This window comes from Equus caballus, chromosome 23 (assembly GCF_041296265.1).
Source record: "Equus caballus isolate H_3958 breed thoroughbred chromosome 23, TB-T2T, whole genome shotgun sequence".
NCBI lineage: Eukaryota > Metazoa > Chordata > Mammalia > Perissodactyla > Equidae > Equus > Equus caballus.
In genome coordinates this window covers 27,409,944-27,437,341 of record NC_091706.1, presented here as the reverse complement: position 1 = coordinate 27,437,341, position 27,398 = coordinate 27,409,944, and the positions used below count along the sequence as shown (strand labels likewise).

The window sequence follows — 27,398 nt, the reverse complement described above, 5'->3', positions numbered from 1 at the left end:
TTTATGTGTATTTAGAATAGTTTGGGGGGGGTGCCTTCCCTAAAGTGAAGAGATAACACAAATTTTAGGTTGAAAATCTTGGGTTGTGTGTTGTAATGTGGTTATAATTTCCTGTCCTTGAAGTTTAAAGAAATAATATACTGAATATTTAAGCCCTGTACCAGTTGATCTCGCCGATTTGTTAGAATAATGGTAGATTTTAATGTGATTTCTTTGGGGAATAGGTTTGGATGTCATTTTTTTTTCTGATTAATTTTTCATGGTTAGTGTAGGCAGAATTCTAAAATGGCCCTCAATTTTCTACCCCTGTTGCATGTGTTCAGTATAGTCTCCTCCTGCTGAGTGTGGACAGGACAGGTTACTAATAAGTTAACTTGGAATTAATCAAAGAGAGATTCAGGGTGGGCCTAACCTAATTTGAAAATTGGTGAACATCAAAGAGATGCTTTCCTGTTGGCCTTGAAGGAGCAAACTGCTGTGTTGTGGAGAAGGCCCTGGAGCAAGAACCGATGCATGAGTGACCAGTAGGAGTAGAAGGTGGTCCCTGGCAACAGCCAGCAGGCACACAAAGAAATGAGTTAGGACCACAAAGAAATGAATTCTACCAACAGCCTGAAGGAGCTTCAGAGCAGTTGTTTCCCTGAAAGTCTTCAGAAGAGGACCTGACTGGTTAACACCTGGTTTCAGCAAGATTCCTGACCCCTGCAAACAGAAAAATAATTAATTTGTGTTGTTTTAAACCACTAAGTTTGTGGTAATTTGTTATGTAGCAGTAGGAAACAAATACACATTTTTGTACCAGAAGTAAGATGCTTTTGTAGCAATTGCTTAAAAAGTGGGAGCAGTTTTAGAACTGAGCAGTACACAGAGGTATGCATAAGCTGCAAGAATTTTGAGGAGAATGATAGAGAAAGCCTAAGTTGTGTTGGACAGACTGTTGGTAGAAACGTGGTCATTGAGGACACTGCCAATGAAAGCTCAGAAGGAAAGTAAAGAACATGTTACTGGAAACTAGGGGGATGGCTTGATATGTAATGACAGAAAGCTTTGCAAAATTGTGTCCTGGGGGGCGGGCCTGGTGGCATAATGGTTGAGTTCACACACTCTGCTTCCATGGCCCGGGGTTTGCACGTTTGGATCCCAGGTGTGGACCTACACACCACTCATCAAGCCATGCTGTGGTGGCATCCCACATACAAAAAATACAGGAAGATTGGCAACAGACATTAGCTCAGGGCCAATCTTCTTCACCAAAAAAAAAAAAAAAAAAAAAAAAAGTTTCTTATTGTCATGTGGAAAGCAGGACTTGTAAGTGAAACATATCTATATAGCTAAGGAAATTTACAACCTACCTGATTTGAAGGTGTTCCCTGGTTTCTTACTGTTTATAGTAAAGTGCTAGAGCAGAGAGAGAAATTGTGGGAAGAACAGTTAAAAGAACCAGGACTTAATGATTTTGATAATTCTCAGCCTTCCAAATGGCATAAGGTAGCTAAAAGCCAAAAGTATAGCATAGAGAAAAAGATCAAGTGATTGTCTGACCTTTTGGTAAACCTCAGATCAAAGTCATAGAGTGTTCAGTTACACAAAGGACTCTTTCAAGGGATTAGTGTGTATTCACAGATCTTCTCAATCAAACTACAAGGCCTCTAGGAATCATAAAGGTGTCACCCCTTAGCCATCGCAGCAGGAGGCCATGATTATCTCAAAAAGATCTGTGGATGTGGCTTTTGTCTAATGGAGTGAAACCTCATGAAATCTACAGAAGGCTCTCAAGGTTCTTGAGAAAATTATTTTAGCAGAAACACTGCCAGCATAGACTGGGAAGGACAGGGAGTTCCCAATGAAGAGAGACTTGTGGACCCCCAAAATTCTGCTAACTGGAAGCTGGATGATAAAACCACTTAGCTGCAAACTTGTGCTATCTTTTATGAAAAAGGAAGGATGACTCAGAGAGTGGAGCTGAGAGCCACTAGAATTATCCCTAGGCTTTGAAACCTAATCAAGAAACTCATTTACCTGGCTGGGTTTCAGAACTGCTTTAGACTAGTGACTACTTTTTACTTTCCTTTTCCCCCTTTGAACTGGAATATTAGTAATTGTTGTCCTTTGCCTGTACTGTTCTTTGTTGGGAGTGTGGGAGCACCTTGGTTTCACAGTTCCACAGAGGGAGAGCAATTGTGCCCTAGCATCTGTACTTAATAGATTACACCCAGGAACTTCATCAGTACCTGGATTTGATTTAGATTTTAGACTTTGAGCCGGTAAGAGAAAGATGAGATTTAGGATTTTTGAATCAATGAGAGATATAGCTGAGATATGTATATGATGAAATAACAGATTTAGATGATGGGATTTTTGGACTTTGGACTATCATGGGATGAGACTGTTAGGAACCTTAGGAGGAGGTAAATATATTTTGCTTTTGGGGGGAACATGAGTCATTGGGGGCTAGAGGACAGAATTCTGCTTACCACAGTTAGGGAAAACTCAGTTAATTTATAATTACATTAAGAATTATTTAGTAAGTCTAATGTATTTATAGTATTTATAATTCTTTCATCTTTTGTAACTTTTCCTATGTTGATTATTTTGTTTCAATTTTATAGTGTAAAAAATACTACTATAGGGGCTGGCCCCATGGCCGAGTGGTTAAGTTCGTGCGCTCTGCTGCAGATGGCCCAGTGTTTCGTCAGTTCGAATCCTGGGTGCGGACATGACACTGCTCATAAAACCACGCTGAGGCAGCGTCCCACATACCACAACTAGAAGGAGCCACAACGAAGAATATACAACTATGTACCAGGGGGCTTTGGGGAGAAAAAGGGAAAAAAAAAAAAATACTGCTATAAATTTTTATTTTGGTAAATAAAATAAAATACATAAATTTTATGGGCTTTTCATATATTTAAGCATATTTAAAAATCCTTCTACTTTGTTAGATTAATATTGTTGCTAATATTGTTAATACTTTCTATTTATTCATAAACAGTGAGTAAGCAAAGAGCATAATTAAGAAGTGTGTTATTGAGTTTCTTGTTTTTAAAGTTATTTTGAATAATATGTTTATTTAATACAGTTAGCTATTACTAGGAAGGTCTTAAATAAAAACTTCTAAGAATATTTTTTAGTGTTAATTTAGTGGTTTTGATTTTTCTTTCATAGGTTTTGCAGCCGTGTGACTTGTTCTATCAATCTACTCAGACAGGGACAGATCCACAAGTGATTGATGTATCAGTAAAATCCCTGACGCTAAAGGTAAATTCTTTCAGGTCTTTAGTGCACTTTTAAAAAAAAGTATTAAAACCTGGAAATAAGCAATTATTATAACAAGTCTTTTGTTAATAAGCAAAAAAAGCCATGTTTTTGAAAATATTTTTGACACCTTATTAACAAAATACTATTATTCAGTGTACATTTTATAATGAATATTATCATATACTTTAATTATTGACATTTGACTGCTTCTGTAGTTAACATCTAACATTCCTAGTATGTATAGTTAAAATGACACTTGATCAGTTTAATCTCTACTAAGACTCATGTAAATATTTTAACAATTGAAATTAGTTATGATAAAATTTTTTGTAGGCAATAAATTATATCTACTATCTCATGGTGATAATGTTAGTTCATTATTAATTCCTCATGATCCTTCAGCAAATATATGTAATATTTTTTGAAGTACATATTTTTGAAAGTGGTATGTGTAGATTTTTTATTAGTTTTAATTTTTCCCCTTAGGTTTCACCAGTTATCATAAATACTGTGATTACCATAACTTCAGCACTTTATACAACTAAGGAAACCATCCCACAAGAAACAGCTTCTTCTACAGCACATTTATGGGAAAAGAAGGATACAAAGAGTTTAAAAATGTGGTTTCTTGAAGAACCAAATGAAGTTGAAAACATAGCTCCCACAACTGAATTAGTACCCAAAGGAGAGATGATAAGAATGAACATTGATTCTATTTTTATAGTTCTTGAGGCTGGAGTTGGTCATAGAACAGTGCCTATGCTTTTGGCGAAATCACGTTTTTCAGGAGAAGGCAAAAACTGGAGTACCCTAATAAATCTCCATTGTCAGCTTGAACTGGAAGTAAGCATATAGAGTATTTTTCCAGATTTTATAACAAATAATGCTAGACATGGAATATTTCGGGAATCTTATTTAAATATTTAAATTAAGCTGATTATAAATATGATGTTGGCTCTTAAAACTTTTGGAAGAAAGTTTACACATTTGTGCCCTTGATGTAGTTGTTTTTATATGTACTTTACTTTTAGAGAACATGTCCACATTGTTTGTATTTCAATTGATTTTATCAACGTAAAGGTGATATTTTAATAGTTGTTGATTAGATTCAAAATTCTTTTAAGAATTAAATAAAATAAACTATTTTTGAATCTCTTCTAGAAAGAGTAATGTAAAGAATTAGAAGGATATGCCTTATACTTTTATATAATATAGAATCTTTATACTCTAGTGAGAATCCACTAAGATCTTTCAAATTTTGTGATAGTACTTTATATGAGAGATATTTGCTTTGAATCAATGTATATTTTGCTTCGGAATTTATCTACATAGAATCATCCCCAGAGATATTTTGGTTTAAATTATTGAGTTTAAGTCTAGTGGAAACTAATCTGATATTCTATCTTATATCAATAAATATGAAAATTTTTAAGCTGTTGTATTATTTGTTGACACAGAGTTATATGCTAATGGAGGTAGGTAGAATTGGCTGACTAGGTTTCTCATTTTCAAATTCTGGCTAGAATTCTGTATATCTTACAAAAGATTTGATCCAGGATGTCCAAGAAGTTCAGAGAATTCAAATAAACAAACCCTCATTGAATCATATGATAACTTGCCTTTGAGGGTTTCGAAAAGTCGGTGGAGCTAGACAGACATGTTAAAAAATGTCAATAATCTATGATAGATGAACACAGTTTTTGTTGTTTAGCCCAGCCTGGAAGTTGAGGAAAGATGGTTAAAAGAGAGCCTTATCTGGATTAAATGTTAAAGACTAGACCATGCAGTTAGCTAGGTGAGAAAAGCACTGAAGGAGTGTATGTAGGAAACTCATGAATGGCATGTAGAACAGTTTTCACGTAGAAGAAATCGCACAGCCAAGAGGAATGGTGGTGGGAAACAGCATGGAAGATCATTTTAGAAAATATCAGAATGCTGTATTTAAACAATTAAAAATTTTCTCTATAGGTGCATTATTACAATGAAATGTTCGGTGTATGGGAGCCTTTGCTTGAACCCTTAGAAATTGATCAGACTGAGGATTTTAGACCATGGAATCTTGGAATCAAGGTATATTTGAAGTCTGCAAAGAATTTTCAAAAATTTAGCATGTCCACACCACACAAAACACTTTAATTTTAATCACAGCAAAGTTCAAGTTTCTTATTACAGACCTTGCCATATGCTTCCCTGTTTGACCCCTGAATGTAATTTTGAAACCCAAGACGAATGCCTCATATTTCTAATACAAATAATTCTGTAACATTTACTATGTACTAGACACTATTCTAAATAATCTTCTTTTGCTTTAACCCTTACAACAATCCTCTGAAGAAGATACAGTTTTTAACTCTATTTTAACATGTGAGGAGGCTGAGACTAGAGAGGTTAAGGGACTTCTCTAAAGTAATAATATCTTCAAAGTGGAAGAGGTGGGATGAAATTCTGGCTGCAGAGTCCCCACTCATCACCATGTTAAAATGCCTCTAGCATCTTCTTGTTGGTTGTTGCCTATCCCGGGTTTCCTTTGTCTTCTGAAGGATGTATGTATAGAAGAAAGTATGCTATTATTTGTTTGAAATATGTTATGAATTTATGTAATTGTAAGAATCGAGACCTTTAGATGGATGGAGTTGTGCTTCTGAAGCAGGAGACTGCAGAACTGCTAGCAGGCCTCCTCCCTAATACTGCCTCAGTCAACCTGCACGCAAATTTTCAGTGGTTTAAAGCCAGTTAAAGTAATAACAGAGGTGACTGGCTTGCCACATCCAGCCTTTTGTATTAGATCTCTGCATTTGATTTTCCACGTATTTCAGATAAAGGATTTTGAATAAAGGAACTTATTTGGTGGTTTTTAGGTTGGAATATACATGGACAGTGGATCTGTGAATCCTAAAAAGACGTAGATGGTATTGATTCTCATGAGTCCTAGGTTTTAGTGGCACTATTCTACAACTGTGGACTTTTTAAGTCCCTGGGTTTCTGTTCTTTATTTATTAGCGTGGCTAATAGACTAAATGACTTTTCTTGCTCTGAATTTCTATGTTCTATGAAGTATGTGCTTTTAATTTTCATTCAGATGCTACACATATTTAGTAATTTTAAGAGTTTTTCTTTCCTTCTAAATTTTGCCTGCCATTTTAGTATCACTGAGGATGAGAAGAATTTTTCATCTAATACTGCCCGTCCTATGTGACCTTAGTTGGCTGATGTCCAAGTAATTCCAGTAAGGCAGTGGAACTGATAATATTTACTACTCTCTCTAGTGTTATTATTGGGATTTGTTTGAAATTTGTCTTTCCTTTGCAAAATGAGTTATGTTGTCCTCCAGGTAACATTTTCCTTACATTTCTATAATTTATGTGTCATTTTAGATGAAAAAGAAAGCAAAAAAGGCCATTGTTGAGTCAGATACTGAAGAAGAAAATTACAAAGTCCCAGAATATAAAACTGTCATCAGTTTTCATTCAAAAGACCAACTAAACATTACATTATCCAAATGTGGCCTTATAATGTTAAATAATTTAGTCAAGGTAAGAAAAGAAATTTGAAACTTTAAATGTTGATGTACTAGTCTGAGTTAACCCTTTTCTTTTATTGAATAAGAAGATTTTTATTAGTTTATTTGTCATATGTCCATTAATGCTCTGCTTGTCATTTAGTTTCCACATTTTGTTTTATTTTATTTACCATAACGTCTTTATTAGGCGTTTACAGAAGCTGCCACTAGACCTTCAGCTGTCTTCGTAAGGGATCTCGCACCATTTCTGATTTTAAATTCTCTTGGACTTACTATCACTGTTTCACCAAGTGATTCTTTTAGCGTACTCAATGTTCCTATGGCAAAATCATATGTATTGAAAAATGAGGAAAGTTTAAGTATGGATTATTTTGGAACTAAAGACAATGATCATTTCAACGCAATGACCAGCCTAAGCAGCAAGCTCTTCTTCATTCTTCTTAGTAAGTGATAAATTACTTTCCTGGGGTTTTAATTTCTTATAAGTTATGTTTTACATCCCATTTTACTCATTTATGGTATCTTACAGGTTTTTTTCCTCCTGCTTAATTGGTTGGGAATTTTCTTTTTTCCTTTGTAGGGCTTTGGTTGCTGTTGTCACCATATCTTTGTTATTCCAAATTCTTACTTTGTTTATCCATTGCTTTATTTAGAGCATGGTAATTTACTGCTTTATATTTTTGGGAAGAGAAATATTAGATCTCATTCTCATTCAGCTTTTACAGACTATAGCTATTGGTGGTTGTAGTTTTAACCACATTTGGTATAACTCAGTAGTATTCCACCAGTTTTGCAGCTGGATAAATTCAAAATAAGATTTGAATTCATGAAAATGGCACATTGTAATGGTTTTGGAGTTTGTAAATGGTTTTTATGTTCTGCCTATTGAGGTGGAGGTTTTTTCCTTTGTCTTTTCTGCTTCGCAGAAGTTTTTCATTTTAATGAGAGGTGAAAGTAAATAAATTCTTAAATTATCATAATATCTACTCATTGTGAAGTTATAGTCCCAAAGCCTCACCCACACCACTTTCGGATACTCTGATATTTAAATACTAGTTATGGAGGAGGGCATTTGAAAGATAAATTAGACATGGTGGGCATCACTAAAACTAATAGCTAGTGCTTTCTCTTAGTCTCAAAATGATATAAAACAGTGACTAGGTTTCAGGTGTTGTTGTCCCAGCATTATCAGTGAATTGTTCTCATTAATTTTACCTCTGTTTTTTGAAGTAACACTTTTACGGATTGGAAGAGGGGTTTATGTAAATAATTCACCCCCAATACAATATTTGTATGTATAGTAGATAAATATGTATAAAATTTTGTTTAATCAAATCTTAGATATCACAGAGTATCACAGGTTGTTGGAAAAATTTAAAACTGAAGAATTGCAGCTACCTTGGCAATTGCCAGTGACTGCCTGAAGGTATTATGTTCTGGTTGTTATGACAGCAAACCAGAGATTAGTGTTCCTGTATTTTATAATAACTCCTCTCATTAGTCAGTTACTTTTGAATGGTTTATATTAGGTTACACTACTGAATGAGATTTTTTTTTTCCCAATAAAGAGGTTTTTTTGGTAAAATGCTTTAAACACTTCAGTGCCTATTGTCAATGCAAATAATCCATAACCAATCTGTAAATCAAAATTGAGGTGAGTTTATTATGAGCTAGATCTGAGGACTAGCCTGGGACCTTCCTTCCCCAAGGAAGGAAAGGCACCAAAGAAGTAGGGTGTACAGAGTGGTTATATACCATCTTGGAACAGAGCATACATCACATATGATAGGAATGTCCCTTTTACAACAGTCATGAGATTACTTTGTTGGCACAGTAGGTTGTGGTCACAAAGTGAGTCATCATGAGGTCACAAGCAGGTCAGTGATTAATCCTTAGGGAGAGGTGCTTATCCTTAAAGAAATGCCAGTATGGGGGAAATTAAATCCTTATCTTTAAGGGCATCATTGTTGTCTTTGGGACATAGTAAATATTTAAGCAGATGTACAATGCATGCTCAGCAGGCCACATCAGGCCCTTTTGGGAAAACAAGTTCAGGCCAAATTAGTTTTAGACCAAATGGCTTCCTCATATACTCTGATATATCCTATTGCTTTTCATTTATTTCTCACTGTTATTCATAAGTTTAAAAAATCATCTGATGTTTCTGGTATTTAACACCTACTTAAAATTAATATATGATGATTTATAATAAACATTTTCCGACATGTATATTCAATTTAGCACCTGCTAACCACTCTGCTACGGATAAAATTCCTTTAACAAAAGTGGGACGACGACTGTACACTGTGAGACACAGAGAGTCTGGAGTCGAAAGGTCTATCGTTTGTCAAATTGATGGAGAAGAAGGAAGTAAGAAGATAACAATTCGCTCCCCAGTGCAGGTAGGACATGATCCATTCTTTTGTGGGGTCATATTATGCATATTTACTAATTTTTAAAAAACCCTAAAACAAGTTACTACCAAAAGGATACAAACTGTAATAGAAATATAGCTAATATCAAAAAGAAGAATCATTACCAGTAATTATACTACTCTGATATGAGCAGTGGTAGGATTTTGTTGAATATACTTCTGTAATTTTTTATAGCACTGTTTTGTAAGATCTTTTTGTAGTATTTCATTAAAAAAATCAATATTTTGGTTTAGGTCTTTCTAGTATGTATATATCCTTTCATTTTAATTAGCGAACATGGTGAGAGAAAATTTTTACAGCTTTATTGAGGCAAAATTAATGTACAATAAACTGAATATATTTAAAGTTGATGAGTTTTGACACAAAAATATACCTATGAAACCTTCATCACAGTCAAGGTAAATAACATATTTATGGCCCCCAAAAGCTTCCTCTTTCCATACTTCCCCATTCCCAGACATCCACTGGTGTGTTCTTGTTGTACATTACTTATATAATATACAATTTTATGTAAATGGAGTGGAGTACAAAATGAAGTCTGACTTCTTTCACTCAGCGTAATTTTGTATGTATCAACTTTTATGTATTAATGTTACATGCAGTTACATGTTGTTGAATAATGATATTGTTGAATAATAACAACAATAATAAATAATAGTATATCCATATTTACTATATGGATATACCACATTCCATTTTGAATGAATATTTGTATATGGTGTGAGGTAAGGGTTGAAGTTAATTTTTTTTCCATAGAGCTATTCAGTTGTTCCAGCCAAGATTATCCCTTTTCCATTGAGTTGCCTTGACACTTTTGTTAAAGTAAATTGACCATATCTGTGTATGTTTATTTCTGAACTCTCTATTCTGTTTCATTGATCTATTTGTTTATCTTTATGCCAGTTACACACTGTCTTAGTTACTGCTTTATCCTGAGTCTTGAAATTAGGTAGTACAAGTTGTTGCACTTTGTTATTTTTCAAAGTTGTTTGGGCTAAATCCTTTCCATTTCCATTTAAATTTTTGACTCAAGTTTTCAATTTTTATTCAAAACTTTTGATAAAGTTGGCTTTTTTTTAGATATTTCTGATTTTTCACTGCTAGTAGAAGTACGGTTGATTTTTATATTAACCTGTATTGTGCAGCCTTTCTGGATGGACTTACTAGTTCTAGTAGCTTTTTTATACATATCGGTATAATGTCTGCAAATAAAGACATTTTTACTTCTTCCTTTCCAATCTGGATGTGCATTATTTTATTTTTTCTTGCATGTTGCACTGGCTAGAATCTGCAGTAAAATTTGAATAGAAATTGTGAAAGTGGATTTTTTGCCTTGTTCTCAATCTTAGAGGGAAAGTGTTCATTTCTTTTCCATTAAGTATGTTTTGTGTTGTAATATTTTTGTAGATGCCCTTTCTCAGGTGGAAAATGCTCCCTTCGGTTTCTAGTTTGCTGAGAGTTTTTATTGGAAATGGATGTTGGATTTTGTCAAGTGATTTTTTATGTTTATTGAGAAGTCTATTTTTTTTTAATTTGTTGATATGGTGAATTAACTGTTACATTTTTAATTGTTACTTTTAATTTTTTACTTTTAATTGTTACATTAAATAATGATTGATTGACTTTTTTTTTTTTTTTAAAGATTTTATTTTTCCTTTTTCTCCCCAAAGCCCCCCAGTATATAGTTGTATATTCTTCATTGTGGGTCCCTCTAGTTGTGGCACGCGGGACGCTGCCTCAGCGTGGTTTGATGAGCAGTGCCATGTCCGCGCCCAGGATTCGAACCAACGAAACACTGGGCCGCCTGTAGCGGAGCGCGCGAACCCAACCACTCGGCCACGGGGCCAGCCCCTGATTGATTGACTTTTAAATGTTAAATCAACCCACAACTAGTATATACAACTATGTCCTGGGTGGCTTTGGGGAGAAGAAGAAAGAAAAAAGACAAAGATTGGCAACAGATGTTAGCTCAAGGCCAAGCTTTTAAAAAAAAAATGTTAAATCAACTTTGCATTCCCAGGATAACTCTCACTTGGTCATGAAGTATTATTAACCTTTAATGTGTTATTGTAGTGATTTGCTAAAATCATGTTTAGAATTTTTCGTTTATGTTCATGAGAGTTATTGACTGATTATAGTGTTTCTGACCAGAATCTGCTGTTATTCTTATCTTTGCTTTTTTATGAAATATTTCAATGTTTTCTTTGTATGCTTTTAAGATTTTTTGATCTTTATCACTGGTTTTAAGAAGTTAGTTTGCAATGATTCTTAGTATAGTTTACTTCATGTTTCTTATACCTGTGTTTTAATAGCTTCTTGAATCTGTGGATTTACAGTTTTCATCTTGTATATGTGGTCTGTTATTGACTGAAACATCCTTATGCAGAGCATAACTGCAATTGCATGTTTGTTTCTTTTCTAATTTATATGAACAAGGTAAATATTGCCTCATAGTTCCTTTGTTGTGATACTTAGATGGAATTTGTTTTAAATGTCTTTAGATTCTTAGGTTAATGGTATTAAATATTATTTATTTTCTTTCCCAGATTAGAAACCATTTTTCAATCCCAATTTCTGTTTATGGAAGGGACACTTTATTGGGAACGGCTTCACCTGGAAATGAATTCAACATACCATTAGCATTTTACCGGTGATTTTTTTTCTTTTTTTGTTTGCTCTAAGGTCTCTTATAGAATTTTTTAGTTTCTAACTTGATGGAGATATCCATCTTTAAATTATTAAACTTTGATTAAATCTATCCTGTTAATATGTCATCTCATCTAGCTTATTTTAGTTTCAGAGTACTTTAGAAGGTTTTTTTCTTAAGAAATATCACTTAATTTAATGTATTTAATGTATACCATAAAAATTATTTGTGCTTTTACTAGTAAATACAATTATTACATGCTTGCAATATAGCCATCATAATCATACTCATATATATTCATGATTTTTTTTAAAAAAGTCTAATTGAGCATGATTCTGGATTTACATACACTGTTAGGAAGTGATTTTTACTTTTCAAAGGTTTTATAATAGAATTTTTTTGAAATTCCTTTAGAAATATAAAATATTTTATCTTTTTGTCTACATATTTGTTAATTGTTCAGAGATAGATTGTAATGGCAATAGAGATATATAGTCCATCAATCTTAAATATTTAATTAAACTTGATTTAAAACTGTCTGAATTATAAAAGGGTTATTAAAATTGTAACATTACTTATGATTGGCTAGTCTCATAATTATGGGTTGCATAAGCATCATAGTTTGTGTAAGTACCATTTGAGAACACACACTAGACGTGGACACTTAGACCTATGCTCCAGAAAGATGGAGGCGAAATTACAAGCAGTGCTTAAATATTCCCTGCCTCTGTTCATTCCAACCTGTCCTAGGAGTTCTGGATTGGATCCCTAATGCTTGAAAGACCGTCTGTCATGTTTTAGGTACATATTTCAGATAGTAGACCTGCTCACCCCAATGAGTATTTTATTGCTTAGTTCACACTTGCAGAAGGAAAGAATTAAATTTTTATGAGAACAGCAACAAAATAGTTCTTTACAGTATTTGAACTTCTTCTAGAGAGGATTTTGGGTGAATTACAAGACTGGATTAAAGATAGCATGTAAAATATGCTTGAAAATTTCTGTGAAGAACTTTAAATCCATTTTGTCCTTGGATAATAAATGTTAATGGCATTCTGCTTTATTTTAAAAAAATTATTGCCACGTATTTTTTGTCTATGTCTATATAAGTGAAAAGTTAGGCTACTAGAGTCTCTTTACACTTTTTTTTTCAAGGCTAAATATTAATTTGTTACATGGAAGTTAATCTTAGTTAAAATAATTAGTGACTGACTAGCTTGGATTTCACATCAGATACTCTTCTAATTCAATGCTTAGACATAGGTACACTTATATTTAAGATATGAAGTCTTATATTAACAAATGGCTGTCTTTCCCTGTAGAATTTAAATATACTGATTCTTAATTAATTCATTAAATTCTTAAGTTTAATTTCATTTATCAGGTGTTTTGTTACATGCAGTGCACTACTATAGGATACCAAGATGAATTGGCAAGGCTATTCCCCTTGAGAGATTGATATATTATCTAAATACAGAAAGTAGAAAACAAATGAATTGTAGAGAGTTACAGAAAGAGTTATAGTTGTGGAAAACAAAGAAAGGATTAATTATTCACTCCTGGGCGAGGTACATGAATTATAGGTAAAATATGGTAATATGGAGATTAGCGGAGAAGGACAATTTTAAGTGGAAGGAATTGCATGAACAGAGATAAGGAGGCATGAAAGCACAGGGTTTGTATAGGTCTATAGAAAATACTTGGAGTTTGGAGCATAATGTGCATGTTGAAAGATAAAATTTGAAAGATAGTTCAAGTTCACAGTGAAGTAGGTGCTCCCTCATTTTGTTGCCCCCATTTATGTAAATTTTATCTGCATCTTTAATATCATCTGTTTCTTCCTTCCTCCCTCAGAACATTTGGAGTTCTTAATCAAGACCATCACTCTATCAGCTTATCTCATTCAGAACATCTTGCCATTGATCATCTGTCTCTCATGTTTTTTCCACACTCATTTCTTAAACTTTCCTTTAACCTTTCGTATTTCTCTTATTCTAGTCTTTTCTTCAGGACAAAGGTTTTTGGAAAAATTATCACCTCTGCAAAACACTCTGCGGCCAGTCTAGAAAGAGTTAACCACACCCTCATGCCCTCAGTCTGCTGTGTTTTTTGGTGCCTATTGCAGTGCAGTAGTTATCTTTTAACATTACATTTCCTACCTTATTGGGATCTCTTTAAGGGTAAAGAATGACTGACTCATTTGTTCATTTCCAGTTTTACCTTCTTATTGGTAAATAATGGATCCAATAAATGTCTTGATAATCTGGATAAGTCTATTGGCATTAGTTTACAGAAAATTAAGTTTTTATTTTTAAATATTAGAAATAAGAATAGAAAAGAGAATAAAAATTACAGAGAGAATAGGCTAAATCTGATAACTGATTTGAGAGATAATTATGTCTGTGTGTGTGTCAGGGGAGATGGAAGAGTCTAATATTATTTCATAGTCCAGAGTGCCAGTAGCTGAAAGTTCCTGAAAAAGGACACACAGAGAAGTGGGTATGGAGGGTTCAGAGTTCACTTTAGCAAATTTAAGGCACCATGAGATATCATTACAAAAATATATAGTAGATATTTAAAATTTTAGAACTAGAGCTTAGAAAAATCATCAAACTGGAGGTAGTTGTTCCAGACAGTTGTTCATCTGTAAGGGATAATAGTGTCATAATCGTAAGTGATTAGTTTTACAAATATAAAAGTATTTCTTAAGTGTTTATACTTGGACACAGCTTAAGTTTCAGAATTATTAAACGTGGGGACGGCCCCATGGCCAAGTGGTTAAGTTTGCCTGCTGTGCTTCGGCAGCCAAGGGTTTAGCCGGTTTGGACCCTGGTTGTGGACATGGCACCACTCATTAGGCCATGCTGAGGTGGCGTCCCACATGCCACAATTAGAAGGACCCACAACTAGAATACACAAATACACAACTATGTACTGAGGGGCTTTGGGAAGAAAAAGGAAAAATAAATAAATAAAAATTATTAAACCTAAAATATAATTGAAATGTAAACAAAGAATGCGATATTTAAGTATAAGGATTAATCATATGTGACACCCAATGGTTTTATCACTATCTTCAACTACTTCTGCAACTATGCTCAGTGTTGAGAGCTTACTTTGATTAACTTTGAAAAGCTGGTGATTAATTTTTCAAAGCAAATTTTTTTTAGTTCATCAACTCAGTTGCGACATTTACTTCCTATTAGGGCCACATATTGAAGAAAGCTGACTTTTTTAAGTTAAATGTACAAGTCACAGATAGTTGTATATGTTAGCTATGCATATATGATCTATATGATTATGTATTTTCTGTAAGAAACCAGTTATCTTGTAAACATACTTTTAAGACAGTAACTTTGTAAGAAAAATTTTCTTTTATAACCCAAATAACTTGATTAGTTTCCAGAAAGTTAAGATGAAAATATCTGTCTCTCTCTCTACCTATCTCTAAGAAGAATGTGAAAATATAAAAATTTATTACACTACTAAGGAGGAAGGTAATTTCATTTTTCTAAAGCTGTAATCATAATGTATTTTTTAAAACATATTGTTTAATCTTTTATGCAGATCACTCCTTTTTCTGAAGCCAGAAGATGAGGACTATCAAATGTGTGAAGGAATTGACTTTGAAGAAATTATAAAAAATGATGGCACTTTTCTAAAGAAGAAATGTAGACCTAAAACCTCTTCCAAGAAACCATTTATCATTAATATTGTCCCAGAAAAAGATAATTTAACATCTCTGTCAGTATATTCAGAAGATGGTTGGGACTTACCATACATAATGCATCTATGGCCACCTGTCCTACTCCAAAATCTTCTTCCTTATAAGATTGCTTATTATGTAGAGGTATTCTGGAATTTTTTTAATGCCTTCCTGTCTTTGATCTCGTAGCTTTAGTTATTTAAAATTATGAACAATAGAACAGTGTTTTAACAGTCCTGGTGAGTAGTTAGTACAGATATTCTTCAAATGGAAAAGAAATGTTTCAATCATGTTGTATAAAAAGAGGATTTAAAAAATTTTTTTCCATTAATTTACCTTAAAATTCTGGCTACTAATTAAACACACAACTATGATATGCCATTCTAAAAATCATTTATGAAAGTATTATATATTTCTATTAGAAAATTCAGAAAATAGAGTTAATAAAAATTGCCTATAATCACATCATCTGAAGGTAGCACTTCAGATGAAGATATTGTTTCAGTTTTTGAATATATGTTTTTTAATCTTTTCTTTTCGTGTATGGGTTGTATGTCATATATTTAAAAGATATATACTAACTTTTGAAATAAGTATGAGAATTAGTATTAAATAATATTCAGGGGGCTAGCCCCATGATTTAGTGGTTAAGTTCACATGCTCCACTTCAGCAGCCCACGGTTCACAGGTTTGGATCCTGGGCGCGGACCTATGCACTACTCATTAAGCGATTCTGTGGCAGTGTCCCACATAGAAAATAGAGGAAGATTAGCACAGGAGTTAGTTCAGGGCCAATCTTCCTCAAGCAAAAAGAGGAGGATTGGCAACAGATGTTAGCTCAGGGACAATCTTCCTCACACAGAAAAAAATAATGATAATATTCAAGTACTAGACTTAAATGGAAAAAAAAAATCTACTTTATTTATTGCATTATTTTATATTATTTTTGTGGGAGTTCTCTAAAAGGATTTTATGACCTATAAAGATGCTTTTTGTTTTAAATACTCTTTGTTTTAACGGATTACATCTGACTCCTTCCTTTTATTTTAACGGGAATCTGTCCATCTTAAGATTTTAAGTAAATATTCCATTTGCCATGCTTATCAAATATAAGGAAGTAGGTATTTATTATGGTCTATTGATTATTGGTTTTATTATAGTCTATTAATTATTGGGATTTACTGTATGTTTACACTTTTCTGGTAATTTTTTGGGGGGAGGGAAGAATTTAATGTACTTTTGGTTTATCTATTTTTCCATATGGTTGGCAGATAGAGTGGTTAAAAATTTATATTTCACTGTCAGATAGAGTTGAGATTGAATCCTAGTTCTATCACTTACTAGCTTTATGTCTTTAGGAAAGTTATGTTGTCTTTTTAAATCATTTGTCCTAGTCTATAAAACAAGGATAGTATAAAACTTGCATGATTGGGATATGGGGAAAATCAAATTAGATATAATATGTAAAGGACTTAGCACAGTGCCTGACAGGCACGTGGTTGCCATTTATTTACCTCTCTAGCACCACCACCACTACCATTCTATTTTGTGGAATGTTAATTAACATGTCCAGTGTCAATAGCATGTTATTTTTGCTTTAAGTAATTCAAAATCTTAAGATGAAGAGATTCCTATAACAACAGGAAGGAACCAGGTTAGAGATGCCAGAAAAACTGGTGAGATAACCAGATGAACTATCCATCTACGTTCCATTCTCATAGAACTTCTACTTTGATGCTTTTAGGGATCACATTCTGTTTGCTAGTTTCCAAAGGATATGATTAATTTTTAGAATGGCAGTTTAGCTGTGGTATGGAGAAGGGGTCAGAGGGGACAAGAGCAGTTAGGGGACTCTTAAATTGAGAAGTCACGGTGACATGAACTAAGGTAATGGAAGTGTGGGTGGAGAGAAATGAACAGTTTTGAGAGATATATAAGGTGCGGTATAAACAGTGATTGGAAATGGGTGATGAGGGATTTTTGAAAATCAAAAATGAAAGTTAGGATTGCTTTTTTCAATTACCATAAATTTTCTCATACATTTTTCATCATTTTATAGTTTTTCCAAACTAAAATCACTAGTGGATAAGATTTTTTTTTTATGTTTTACTAATTGCAGTGTTTTATAATGTTTATTAGTTCCAACGGGAGTTTTGTATTATGTTATTTAATTTTATCCTTACAATAGTCCTTAGAAGGTGGATCATTTAAACCGTTTTACAAATTAACTCAAATAATTTTTAGACGTTTATACAGTTGGCACAGTTGGAACTTGAATATCAGTCTTCTCACTTGGTTTTTTTTTTTTTTTTTTTTTTTTTTTTAAGATTATGATAGTTTACAACCTTGTGAAATTTCAGTTGTACATTATCGTTAGTCATGTTGTGGGTACACCACTTCACCCTTTGTGCCCTCCCCCCACCCCCCCCCCTTTCCGCTGGTAACCACCGATCAGTTCTTCTTGTCTATATGTTAACTTCCACCTATGAGTGGAGTCATATAGAGTTGGTCTTTCTCTGTCTGGCTTATTTTGCTTAACATAATACCCTCAAGGTCCATCCATGTTGATGCGAATGGGATGATTTTGTTCTTTTTTATGGCTGAGTAGTATTCCATTGTGTATATATACCATATCTTCCTTATCCAGTCATCAGTTGCTGGGCACTTAGATTGGTTCCACGTCTTGGCTATTGTAAATAATGCTGCGATGAACATAGGGGTGCATGGGACTCTTGGAATTGCTGAGTTCAGGTTCTTAGGATAGATACCCAGTAGTGGGATGGCTGGATCATAAGGTATGTCTATTTTTAACTTTTTGGGAAATCTCCATACTGTTTTCCATAGTGGCTGAACCAGTTTGCATTCCCACCAACAGTGTATGAGGGTTCCTTTTTCTCCACAACCTTTCCAACATTTGTCATGCTTGGTTTTGGATATTTTTGCCAATCTAACCGGTGTAAGGTGATAGCTTAGTGTAGTTTTGATTTGCATTTCCCTGGTGATTAGTGATGATGAGCATCTTTTCATGTGTCTGTTGGCCATCCTTATATCTTATTTGGAGAAATGTCTGTTCATGTCCTCTGTCCATTTTTTGATCGGGTTGTTTGATTTTTTGTTGTTGAGCTGTGTGAGTTCTTTATATATTATGGAGATTAACCTTTTGTCGGATAAGTAGCTTGTAAATATTTTTTCCCAAATAGTGGGCTGTTTTTTTGTTTCAATCCTGTTTTCCCTTGCCTTGAAGAAACTCTTTAGTCTGATGAAGTCCCATTTGTTTATTCTTTCTATTGTTTCCCTCATCTGAGGAGTTAGGTGTCCGAAAAGATTCTATTGAAAGTGATGTCAAAGAGTGTACTGCCTATATTCTCTTCTAGAAGACTTACTGTTTCAGGCCTAATCTTTAGGTCTTTGATCCATTTTGAGTTTATTTTTGTGAATGGTGAAAAAGAATGGTCAATTTTTAATCTTTTACATGTGGCTGTCTAGTTTTCCCAGCCCCATTTGTTAAAGAGACTTTCTTTTCTCCATTGTAGGCCCTCTCTTCTCACTTGTTTTGACGGAGGTATTTCAAAAGCATTTTGTATAGCGTTTGGAATCATTAAATAGAATTTTTTGGCATATTATTCTGGAACATTTAAAAATTTACTGCATTTTTTTTATTACAGGGGATTGAGCATAGAGTTTCTACTCTAAATGAAGGACATTCAGCCCAGATTTGTACTGTACAGTTGGATAAAGCCAAGCTACATTTAAAATTACTTGACTATCTTAATCATGACTGGAAAAGTGAATATCATATAAAATCTAATCAACAAGATATTAGTTTCATCAATTTTACCTGTGTTACAGAATTAGAAAAGACTGATTTAGATATTGCTGTGCATGTGACTTATAATACTGGCCAGACAGTTGTGGCATTTCATAGTCCTTATTGGATGGTCAATAAAACTGGTCGAATGTTGCAGTATAAAGCAGATGGAATTCATCGAAAGCATCCACCTAATTATAAAAAGCCAGTTCTCTTTTCTTTTCAGCCAAAGCACTTTTTTAATAACAATAAGGTATGTAAGGTTTTTTTAACTTTCATTTTTCTTTAGCTGTTTATCACTTTTTTAGTTTTTAGAGTTTTGAAGAATAAAATATTATGAAACAGGTAGAAATAACATTTATTAAATATTTGAGGCTAAAAAGATTAGAATTTAGTATTGGGAAAGGTTTAGTGCATTAACAGTATAATGCTAGTTTATTCTCAAAAGCAAAAGCTTATCAATTTATGTAGAAAGGTTTAAAGGTACCTAAATTGTAATATATTTGAAATATTTTTTCCTAGGTTCAGCTTATGGTAACTGATAGTGAATTGTCAGATCAGTTTTCAATTGATACTGTTGGTAGTCATGGAGCTGTCAAATGTAAAGGCCTGAAAATGGAATATCAAGTGAGTTCCTTCTATGCTCATCAAGAAACTTTTATTAATCTGTGTCTATTGACTACTTAATTTTTATAAGGATGTTATGAGAATGTAACAGTTTTTCAAGTGTTAATATTTTTTTCCTTAGGTTGGTGTCACTATATACCTCAGCAGTTTTAACATTACTAGAATTGTGACATTTACCCCTTTTTATATGATTGAAAATAAAAGCAAATATCGGATATCAGTGGCTGAAGAGGGAAATGATAAATGGTTCTCTCTTGATGTAGAGCAGGTGGGTAGATGAATTTCAAAAATGTACCTCTTTAGATTTTCATTTTTCCTTGAAGGTAGGTACCTGAAATCACTATGTAATGTTTTAATTCCTCCCTCCCCTATTTTGTTTCAGTTCCAGGCTCTAGATATTTAGTTATTAAAAAACAGACCTTGCCATCTAAGAATGCATTGCTTGATAAGGAAAGTAGACATTTAACAATGAGTAACCACATGAGGTTAAATACAACAGTAGAAGACTAGATAAGGTATAAATGCAGCAAAAAGAAGGAAATGATTTATTGTCTGGGAAGCTGTTAGGAACGCCTTTACAGTGTGGGTTAAAGCCAGTTATTTTAAGAAGGTGCTAGTGATTCAGGAGTGAAATTTTGATTCTATTCCATCTTCAGCTATTAGACCTCTGGATAAGAGCATTCTGAAAGACTGCCTGAGATTGATAGAATATTTTACTTTTGAATAAATTTTGCTGTAAATATGTTAGGATTGTAAGAGAAGCATTTGCTATTTTTATTCACTATACCTTCTTACTTTTAAACCATTCTTCTGGGATCATTCTTCTTGACGAACATCCTTTACAATTTCCTTCAGAGCAGATTTTGGAAGTAAAGACCATCAGTTTGTGTTTATCCCTACAAATTTTTATCACCATCTTTCTTTTATGATAATTTTTCTTGATAATCAATTCTATTTTTTATCAACATGTAGATTCTACTTCACTGTGTTCTGGCTTCCATTTTTGTTGAAAATTCTGCTGTGATTCTGTCATTTCTTTGGAGGTCATCTTTCTTTTCTCCTTACCTGCCTCATGGTCCTCTCCTGTCTTTGATGTTACACAGTCACCCTACTCTGTGTCTACACAGGATTCCTTTTATATATGCTTCTTGAGATGCTTTACTGCTAGTGTTGGAAGAGATTTAAGTCTAAGTGTACTCTGATGGGTTTATTAAAATCATAAAGGTCTTTATGATACAGTCTTTTTTCAATATGTTACATATGTTTTAGTGTATCCCCTTTTGGCCTGAGGATGCTTCTAATAAACTTCTGATTCAAGTTGAAAAAAATGAAGGCCCTCCCAAAAAGATACATTTTAAGAAGCAAGAAAATTGTATTTTATTGCGTCTAGATAATAAGGTACGTGATTTGTGTGTGTGTGTGATTAGAGAAGCTAATATATACTTACTAATATTTTATTCTTTTGTATCAAAATTGTCTCTGATTTTTTTTTCCTTTCATCATAAATGAACAAACATCTCTTTTTGTAAAGGGGAAAAGTACTAAAAGGAAACTGAGGCATAAAACAATTAAATTGTTATACAGAAAATTTGTCGGAGTACCTAGAATACTAGAATATACCACATCTGGAATTTGATCTATCTGTATCCAATAATTGAGATTCATGGTTTCCCAGACATGCAGTATAAAATCCTGAATTGCTTTCTAAGTCATCAAAAGAAAGTATTGTTAGGAATAGTTTTATTATTAAATGTTATTAGTATTCTTTGGAAAATGATCAAAGAGAATATTTCCTTTTCCTTTCTTCTAGCTTGGAGGTATTATAGCAGAAGTTAACTTGGCTGAGAATTCTACAGTTATTAAATTTTTGGATTATCATGATGGAGCAGCTACATTCCTGTTAATAAATCACACCAAGAATGACATTGTTCAGTACATGCAAAGGTAAGAAGATGATCACAAATACGATATTTCCTGATTTTAGCAGAGTCTAGGTGATGAGACATTGACTTTATGATGATTTCTTAAGAATATAAACACTGATAATGGCATTGTGGCTATGTAAAACAAGGTCCTCATTTTTTATAAAAAAGTATACTGGGCCAGCCCCACTGTTCAGTTTGCACGTTCTGCTTCAGCAGCCCAGGGTTCACAGGTTCGAATCCTAGGTGCAGACCTACACATTGCTCATCAAGCCATGCTGTGGCAGCATCACACCTACAAAATAGAGGAAGATTGGCACAGAACTCCTCCTTGCGTATCAATTCTCTCATCTTCAAAGATGTTGAAAGAGAGGAAAGCCTGTTTTTTAGGATTATCTGTATTACAAAAATAATAAACTGGTTGATTAAAACTGGCAAAAACGGAGTGACATCAGTGACATGCAGAGTGAGCTCACCCAGGACTCTCTCCCCTCCAAGTTACAACCAAAAGGAACAACTGAATTCCAACCAAAAGAATCCTAATAACACAGAGATCATCAGAGACCCACAGGAGCCAAATGACAGAGGGCGGAGAGGCTGCAGCCACCCTCGGAGGAGCTTGAACAGGGTAAGAGAGAACTTCGCTCCCTCCCCTGGAGGCTGGGATCACTGCCGCGGGTGAGGGAAGGAGCAGGGGAGGGATCGTGTTTCGACGGCATCATGCAGGACTCCCAAAGACCTGTGCAGTGGAAGCCCTTTAACAATGGAAAGCTTTCTCATGGGGGCACCCCATCAAGCCAGGGCCCCAGGAAACCAGAGAGCGAGAGCTGATCAGAATCCAGGTCTGTGCACGAGAGAAAGTGCCCCTCCTCCCCCAATCCACGCTGCACGCTGCTATTGCGGCTGAAGGCAGAGGGCTCAGAATATGGGGCTCTTGACCCCTATCTAGTGGGGACAGGCTCTAACTGCAACCGAATAACAGCATTATGTGCAAAAACTGCTCTTCTACCATCCAGCAAATATAAAAGCTCCAGTCCAAAAGGAAAACAATAAAAACACAGAATTATGTCTTGAGGACTTGGAAATAGGTAAACTAAGTGAAAGTGAGTTCAGAATAGCTGTCATCAAAATACTCAGTGAGGTAAAGGGAAATATAGAGAAACAAGTCAACAAGTTCTGCAGTTACTTCACAAAAGAGGTTGAAACTATAAAGAAGAATCAATCAGAAATACTAGAGATGAAAAATACAATGGATCAGATAAAACAGAATACGGATTCCCTGAATGCCCGTGTAGACACCAGAGAGGAGCAAATTATCATAATCGAAGATTGACAGGTTGAATGCCTCCAGACAGAGGAAGAAAGAGAACTAAGAATTAAAAAAACTGAAGAAGATCTCCGAGAAATAGCTGACTCAATGAGAAAATGCAACTTAACAATCATCGGAATTCCTGAGGGCGTGGAAAAGGAAAATGGAGCAGAAAGTGTGCTCAATGACATAATAGCAGAGATCTTCCCAAAACTAGGGATTGAGCAAGAAGTGTGTGTGGAGGAAGCTTTCAGATCTCCTAGATTTGTCAATGTAAAAAGACCTACTCCAAGGCATATATAGTAAAAATGGCAAAAATGAATGACAAAGAAAGAATACTCAGGGCAGCAAGGCAGAAGAAAATAACCTACAAAGGACCCCTATCAGGCTTTCAGTGGATTTCTCTATGGAAACCTTACAAGCTAGGAGAAGTTGCAATGACATATTCAAAACTTTAAAGGATAAAAATCTTCAGCCAACAATACTCTATCCAGCAAACATATCCTTCAGGTATGAGGGAGAAATTAAATCCTTTCCAGACAAACAAAAGCTAAGGGACTTGGTAGCCACAAGACCTCCACTACAAGAAATCCTCAAGAAGGCTCTTATACCTGAAAAAAGAAAAAAAAAAAGGGAGAAAGGGGTCACAAAATACAGAGTAGGGAGACTAATAGATAGAACGAGAATAGGTTAGCAAATAATCAGCTATAGCATTAGGATAAATGGAAGGAAATCACCAAAGCAAAGATAGTTTTATTGCTGTAACCACAAACTCACAACACAAGTTGGAATAAGAGATGAAAATAATAATTTAGGAGGGGAGGAGGTAAGGGATTGAATCAGTTTAGGCTAAGGAAGTAAGAGGACACCAGAAAATGGACTATGTTATGCACGAGGTTCTGAATGCAAACTTCAGGGTAGCCACTAAAGTAAAAAACAGAACAGAGACACAAAACATAAGTAAGGAAAAAGCTAAAAACCCAGCAGAAGAAATTGCAGAAGTCAATAGGTAACCGCTAAAACACATAGGACGAGAAACAAAGGAAACACAGGAAAACCAGAAAATGAACAACAGAATGATAGCATTAAGCCCTCATGCATCAATAATCACCCTCAATGTAAACAAATTGAACTCTCCAATAAAAAGACACAGAGTGGCAAGATGGATGAAAGAACAAGATCCAACAATTTCTTTCCTCCAGGAAACACATCTCAGCTCCAAGGCCAAACACAGGTTCAGAGTGAAGGGATGGAAGACAATACTCTAAGCTAATAGCAAACAAAAGAAAGCAGGTGTTGCAATAGTTATATCAGACAAAACACATTTCAAGATAAGGCAGGTAAAGAGAAACATAGAGGGCCAATACATAATGATCAAAGAGACACTTCATCAAGAAGAAATAGCACTTATAAATATCTTTGCACCCAACACAGGAGCACCAAAGTTCATAAAGCAACTATTAACAAACCTAAAAGAAGATATCCAAAATAACACAATAATAGTAGGGGGCCTCAACACCCCACTCACATCAATGGACAGATCATCCAAACAGAAAATCAACATGGAAACAGTGGAGCTAAATGAAAAGCTAAAACAGTTGGACTTAATAGACATGTATAGAATGCTTCACCCCAAAACAGCAGAATACGCATTCTTCTCAAGCACGCATGGGACATTCTCAAAGATAGACCATGTATTGGGAAACAAGGCAAGCCTCTACAAATTTAAAAAAGTTGAAATAATAACAAGCATCTTCTCTGATCATAATGCTATAAAGCTAGAAATTAATTACAAGAAAAAAAACTGAGAAAGGCATAAAGATGTGGAGACTAAACAAGATGCTATTGAACAAGCAATGGATCATTGAAGAAATTAAAGAAGAAATCAAAAAATACCTGGAGACAAATGAAAATGATAACATGCCATACCAACTCATATAGGATACAGCAAAACCTGTATTAAGAGGGAAATTCATCGCAATACAGGCACATCTTAACAAACAAGAAAAATCCCAAATCAGCAATCTTAAACTATGCCTAACTGAATTAGAGAAAGAAGAACAAACAAAGCCCAAGTCAACAGAAGGAGAGAAATAATAGAAATCAGAGCAGAAATAAATGCTATTGAAACAAAAAAGGCAGTAGAAAGGACCAGTGAAACAAAGAGCTGGTTCTTTGAGAAGACAAATAAAATTGATAAACCCCTAGCCAGACTAACAAAGAAAAGAAGAGGGAAAGCTCAAATAAACAAAATCAGAAATGGAAGAGGAGAAATAACAACACACTCCGTAGAAATACAATGGATTATAAGAGAATACTATGAAAAACTGTATGCCAACAAAGTGGATAACCTAGAGGAAATGGATAAATTCTTGGATTCCTACAATCTCCCAAAGCTTAGTCAAGAAGCAGCAGACAATTTGAACAGACCAATCACAAGGAAAGAGATTGAAACAGCAATGAAAAGCATCCCAAAGAATAAAACCCCAGGACCAGATGGCTTTCCTGGGGAATTCTACCAAACTTTCAGAGAGGATTTAATACCTATCCTTTTCAAGCTTTTCCAAAAAATTAGGGAGGATGGAACACTTCCTAACACATTCTACGAGGCCAACATCACACTGATACCAAATCCTGACAAGGACAGCACGAAAAAGGAGAACTACAGGCCAATATCGCTGATGAACATAGATGCAAAAATTCTCAACAAAATTCTGGCAACCAGAATTCAGCAATTCATCAAAAGGATCATACATCCGGATCAAGTGGGATTCATACCAAGGACACAGGGATGGTTCAACATCTGCAAATCAATCAATGTGATACATCACTTCAACAAACTGAGGAATAAAAACCACATGATCATCTCAATAGATGCAGAGAAAGCATTTGACAAGATCCAACAGCCATTTATCATAAAAACTCTGAACAAAATGGGGATAGAAGGGAATTATCTCAACATAATAAAGGGAATATATGACAAACCCACAGCCAACATCATACTCAATGGGCAAAAACTGAGTGCCATCCCCCTGAAAACAGGAACGAGACAAGGATGCCTTCTATCACCACTCTTATTTAACATAGTACTGGAGGTTTTGGCCAGAGCAATTAGGCAAGAGAAAGGAATAAAAGGAATCGAAATAGGAAGGGAAGAAGTGAAATTCTCGCTTTTTGCAGATGAAATGATCCTATATATAGAAAACCCCAAAGAATCCATTGGAAAACTTTTAGAAATAATCAACAACTGCACCAAAGTTGCAGGGTATAAGATCAATTTACGTAAATCGCTAGCACTTCTATACTCTAATAACAAACTAACAGAAAAAGAACTCAAGAACACAATACCATTCACAATCGCAACAAAAAGAATAAAATACCTCAGGGTGAATTTAACTAAGGAAGTGAAAGACCTATATGACGAAAACTACAAGGCTTTTCTGAAAGAAATGGATGATGACAGAAAGTGATGGAAAGACATTCCATGTACTTGGATTGGAAGAATAAACATAGTTAAAATGTCTGGTCTACCTAAAGCAATCTACAGATTCAATGCCATCCCAATCAGAATCCCAATGACATTCTTTACAGAAATAGAACAAAGAATCCTAGAATTCATATGGGGCAACAAAAGACCCCGAATTGCTAAAGCAATCCTGAGAAAAAAGAACAAAGCTGGAGGCATCACAATCCCTGACTTCAAAACATGCTACAAAGCTACAGTAATCAAAACAGCATGGTACTGGTACAAAAACAGACAAACAGATCAATGGAACAGAATTCAAAGCCCAGAAATAAAACCACACATCTATGGACAGCTAATCCTCGACAAAGGAGCTAAGGGCATACAATGGAGAAAAGAAAGTCTTTTCAACAAATGCTGCTGGGAAAACTGGAAAGCCACATGTAAAAGAATGAAAATTGACCATTCTTTTTCACCATTCACAAAAATAAACTCAAAATGTATCAAAGACCTAAAGGTAAGACCTGAAACCATAAGGCTTCTGGAAGAAAATGTAGGCAGTACACTCTTTGACATCAGTATTAAAAGGACCTTTTCGGACACCATGTCTTCTCAGACAGGGGAAACAATAGAAAGAATAAATAAATGGGACTTCATCAGACAAAAGAGCTTCTTCAAGGCAAAGGAAGACAGTATTGAAACA

At 34.5% G+C, this 27,398-nt stretch overlaps 1 protein-coding gene across 9 annotated transcripts in view; it reads left to right on the top strand.

Moving 5' to 3' along the window:
• The window catches only part of VPS13A (vacuolar protein sorting 13 homolog A), a 233,962-nt gene that overhangs the window by 145,925 nt on the left and 60,639 nt on the right, over positions 1 to 27,398 (top strand). For all 9 annotated transcript variants that reach the window (XR_011431384.1, XR_011431387.1, XR_011431386.1 and 6 more), the window contains 13 exons: positions 3,166 to 3,258; positions 3,745 to 4,101; positions 5,227 to 5,328; positions 6,633 to 6,791; positions 6,966 to 7,221; positions 9,020 to 9,180; positions 11,760 to 11,863; positions 15,428 to 15,710; positions 19,232 to 19,627; positions 19,897 to 20,001; positions 20,123 to 20,269; positions 21,271 to 21,399; positions 21,812 to 21,945. Coding sequence is in view for 5 of the 9 variants with exons in the window: in XM_023627180.2 (XP_023482948.2) it covers positions 3,166 to 3,258; positions 3,745 to 4,101; positions 5,227 to 5,328; positions 6,633 to 6,791; positions 6,966 to 7,221; positions 9,020 to 9,180; positions 11,760 to 11,863; positions 15,428 to 15,710; positions 19,232 to 19,627; positions 19,897 to 20,001; positions 20,123 to 20,269; positions 21,271 to 21,399; positions 21,812 to 21,945 (2,426 nt within the window). In the remaining 4 variants the exon portion in view is untranslated. The remainder of the gene's footprint in view (positions 1 to 3,165; positions 3,259 to 3,744; positions 4,102 to 5,226; positions 5,329 to 6,632; positions 6,792 to 6,965; positions 7,222 to 9,019; positions 9,181 to 11,759; positions 11,864 to 15,427; positions 15,711 to 19,231; positions 19,628 to 19,896; positions 20,002 to 20,122; positions 20,270 to 21,270; positions 21,400 to 21,811; positions 21,946 to 27,398) is intronic.